The sequence below is a fragment of the Dromaius novaehollandiae genome, unplaced genomic scaffold (genome assembly GCF_036370855.1).
Source record: "Dromaius novaehollandiae isolate bDroNov1 unplaced genomic scaffold, bDroNov1.hap1 HAP1_SCAFFOLD_30, whole genome shotgun sequence".
In the NCBI taxonomy this organism is placed as follows: domain Eukaryota; kingdom Metazoa; phylum Chordata; class Aves; order Casuariiformes; family Dromaiidae; genus Dromaius; species Dromaius novaehollandiae.
Window position 1 is genome coordinate 3,561,726 of NW_026991333.1, and position 4,118 is coordinate 3,565,843.

The following is a 4,118-nucleotide window of genomic DNA, read 5'->3' on the forward strand; positions in this document are numbered from 1 at the left end:
TCCGATTTGGCTTCGAACTTCTGTCTCAGTGAGAACCTGGGGTCGGACCCTGTTATGGTAACTGCTGAGCCTAACTTTCCATAACAGTTTGGCACCCCAGGTGGGACCCTAGGCCACCACTGTTGGGGCCTCTCATCTCCAAACGATCATCTGGCGCCATCGGGTGAGTTGACCTGGGATCTTCAGCAACGGGAGGCACCGAAAGGGTGAGTCTTAAATTCCCGCCTAAATTCTATATTCTGGCTCGGTAATAAACCGCACTGTAAGGGGTACACAGGCTGATCACCGTAAGGCATAGCAGGTCAGTGTTAGGGAAAGTGAGGCTCAGCAGTTACCATAGCATGGCCAGGCTCTGATGAGAGAAATTACAATGCTGTAACTGGTCCCTCTGCATTATTTAGAGAGGCACCACAGATGGTTATTTTAGTCTACTTCAGTGAACATTTCCCAGGAGGAGGGAGCACAAGGGACAGAAGAATCTGTGCCTTCTGCTGGGCCTCTGCTGCTGAGTGGGACCAGGCTCCTGGGACAGAGGGAGGTCATGGCTACCTGGCAGCACTGCTGAGAGACTGCTGGGTCCAGGAGCAGCTCCTCTGCAAAGAGCAGCAGGGCTCCGGGCACTGCCTGTTGTTGCTGGCATAAGGTGAGATGAGAGAGAGAAATGAACGGCAGTGTGGAGTGGGAGGACAGAGGAGAGCTCGTTGTGGGAAAAGTCTTCACAGCCTTTGCATGGTAAGTCTCTGGCTGCAGGGAAATACTACTGAGGTTCCTGGAGTGATCTTCTAAACCCATCCCATTCTACAGCTGATAGATTCAGGCACAAATTCAGCGACCTCTGACAGGACAGGTTCATTCTCTCCTCGAGAAGGGGCTACATGGCTCAGGGGTACTGTAGCTCATGCACAGGACATGTCTGAGGGTCTTTTCAGAGAAAGGTCAGAAAAAGGCTAATTGAAAGGGATGGAGCTTTCCTTTCTGGTAAAAGCCAGTTAGGACTAAAAAACCTAGAAAAACTAGATCCTAATCTTGGCAGGGGCAAAAAAGGGAAGAGTCTTCTGGTTTTGCAAGGAACTTGGACTCCCAGACCTTCACTCCCAGAGATCAGTAGGTCTGTGAGAAACTTCAGCAAACCCCCTCGACCCCACGTCAGCCTACAGACAGCACCAGCACCACCTTTATGGCCTCAAGAGGGTTTTTCTGACCTGCTCCTTAGGACCTGCAAACACAGAGATAGCCCTACCTAATGCCCTGTCCCAGGCAGTCTCTGCAGGGCAGAACGGAGCATGCAGAGGGTGGGATGGGGTCTGTGAGCACCAGCGGGGAAAAGACGCTGGGACAGAGAAAGAGCTGCCAGCAGGGACAGCTGCAGGCAGCAGAGACGGGCAGGGAATGAGAGGGAACTGCAAACAGAATCGCCATGGGCAGATGGACTGGAGCAAATCATGGTCAGTCCCTCCGATACAGACACCTTCCTCCGAGCCAGCCCCCCGTGTCTCCTCTCCCACCCCATAGAGCCTCTGCCCTGACAGCCATGGAGTCCAGGCCATGAGCCACCTCCTCTGTGGCCAGACCTGCAGCAGAGGAGAGGGGCATCTCTCCTGCCACGGGCCCATTTCATGCTGCCTGGCAAAGGGGCTGAGAGCGACTGCCCTGCAATGCTGCCGTCTGCGAGGCAGTGTGTGCACCTGGGGAAGGTGAAGGCTTTCCCAAGGTGCCTGTCTGTCTGTCTCTCTCTCTCCTTGTCTCCCTTTGCAGCAGGATTATCGTGTTGCTCCTTGTTTCCCCTCCTGTCCGTGCTGCTTCTGTTCTCTCGGGGTCCCTGGGGCTGGTGGGTTTTCAGCTGCAGTTCAGACACCTGCCCTGCGAGTCCTCAGGCTCCTTTGTACCTGTGCAGCTCCAGGAAATGCAGTTGATAGGGGTGTGAAATGAGCTCACCCTCCTTTAAGGAGAGCCCATCTTCTGTCCTAACTGTCCTTTGACCATTTCCCTGCCATGTAATGCCCGGCTTTGAGCTGTGCTCCGGAAGGGAACTGCTGCCTCATAGCATCTCTGTGATGTCTCAAAGACATCCGAAGAAGCTGCAGAGATGCTAAGAGTACGGAAATGGTGGTGGGAAGCTGTATACGAGCAGCTGAAAAGAGCCCTGTGTGTCCTTGGCTAGCGGGGGAGTGTGCAGACCTCGCTCTGGTGCCCTGAGAAAGGGTGAGAAGTTTGGTGCTCCACAGTTTGAAACTGGACTCCTCTGCTCTCAGCAGTGGCTGGTTTCTTTTTGGGGTAACAGGTGACTGATCATCCTCCAGCTCAAAGAGGTGTGAGCAAAGGACAGCTGGGAACAAGGCTAATAGACAGACAAGCTGTGCTCACTCTGCACAAAGAGACAATGAATTGTTTTTCTCAGGATTCACAGTAGAAATGCTAAGAATTTCTGCCCTTGAGAAACACTCCCCAGGTGTGACAGGAGCATCTCAAAGAAGATAAGCATTATTAAAACGTCGTTAAAACTCTGTTCCTCAACCTTCATTGTTTAGAACTGGTGTTGAAGACACTGAAGAGCCCTTCCATATGACAAGGGGATTTCACCTGAGAGAAATTGCAAATGTCAGAGCTGGTCACCCCCATTCCCATGTTCCCACTACTGAATGGCAGGGCTGACTCCTCTGGAGCCCATGGACAGAGGCCCCTGATCCTCTCAGCACACCCAGGCAGTGCAAAGTGGAGCTCAAGGAAGGGTGCTACACACAGATCCTCTCAGTAAAGGGAGAGGCAGTATGGGGGGGTTTTATAAGAACTTGATGATTTGGGGGGTTTTTACTTAAAAAAGTTTCCTAACTTCTTAATGTCTTTTCTTCTTTGGACAGTCACACATGCTTGGAGGAAGCAAAAGGTCCAACAGCAGCACCTTCAATGAGTTCCTCCTCATGGCATTTGCAGACACCTGGGAGCTGCAACTCTTGCACTTTGCATTCTTTCTGGACATCTACCTGGCTGCCCTCCTGGCCAACGGCCTCATCAGCACAGCCATAGCCTGCAACCACCGCCTCCACACCCCCATGTACTTCTTCCTCCTCAGCCTCTCCCTCCTTGACCTTGGCACCATCTCCACCACTGTCCCCAAATCCATGGCCAATTCCCTGTGGGACACCAGGGCCATTTCCTACTCGGGATGTGCTGCACAGGTCTTTCTGTTGGCCTTTTTCTTGTCAACTGAGTATTCTGTTCTCACAATCATGGCCTATGACCGCTTCATTGCCATCTGCAAACCCCTGCATTACAAGACCATAATGGGCAGCAGAGCTTGTGTCAAAATGGCAGCAGCTGCCTGGAGCAGTGGATTTCTCCATGCTCTCCTGCACACTGGAAACACATTTTCAATACCACTCTGCCAAAGCAATGCTGTGGAGCAGTTCTTCTGTGAAATCCCGCAGATCCTCAAGCTCTCCTGCTCAGACTCCTACCTCAGGGAACTTGGGGTTCTTGTGGTTAGTGTTTGTTTAGGCTTTGGATGTTTTGTTTTCATTGTTGTCTCCTATGTGCAGATCTTCACTGCTGTGCTGAGGATCCCCTCTGAGCAGGGCCGGCACAAAGCCTTCTCCATGTGCCTCCCTCACCTGGCCGTGGTCTCCCTGTTTGTTGTCACCGCAATGTTTGTCTACCTGAAGCCTCCCTCCATCTCCTCCCCATCTCTGGATCTGGTGGCAGCTGTCCTGTACGCAGTGGTTCCTCCAACAGTGAACCCCCTCATCTACAGCATGAGGAACAAGGAGCTCAAGGACACACTGAAGAAACTCATTCAATTAGTACTGTTTCAGCAGCAATGAACTGTCCATCTCACCTCACGAGTGATTTCTAATTTATCTCAGGCAACTCTCATGCTTTGGGCATTCTCTCTGCGACAATCATGTTTGTAAATGCTTGAATTCACCCCACTTCTCCAGCAGCACAAAGCCCATCTCTCTGACCTGGAGGCCTTCCCTAAATCTGCCTGTCTCTGTGTCAGGGCTGGCCTCCCAGGTAGCATCTCCGTAATAAAAGGGGATTTCCTCAGTACAGTGCCTGAAGGTTGGGCTCTTCTTCCCCAGCTGGGGCCAAGAATGTGCTCAGGGAGTTGCACCCCAAGA

At 52.2% G+C, this 4,118-nt stretch overlaps 1 protein-coding gene across 1 annotated transcript; it reads left to right on the top strand.

Annotated features, from left to right (window-relative positions):
• Positions 1-2,891: 2,891 nt before the first annotated feature.
• LOC135325853 (olfactory receptor 14C36-like) lies at positions 2,892-3,818 on the top strand. The gene has a single exon (XM_064503820.1). It carries the CDS (start codon positions 2,919-2,921, stop codon positions 3,816-3,818), a length of 900 nt encoding a protein of 299 aa, XP_064359890.1. The 5' UTR covers positions 2,892-2,918.
• Positions 3,819-4,118: the final 300 nt, after the last annotated feature.

Excerpts from the sequence above, each read along its gene's own strand:
- LOC135325853 (XM_064503820.1), top strand. The coding sequence starts at position 2,919 with ATGGCATTTGCAGACACCTGGGAGCTGCAACTCTTGCACTTTGCATTC.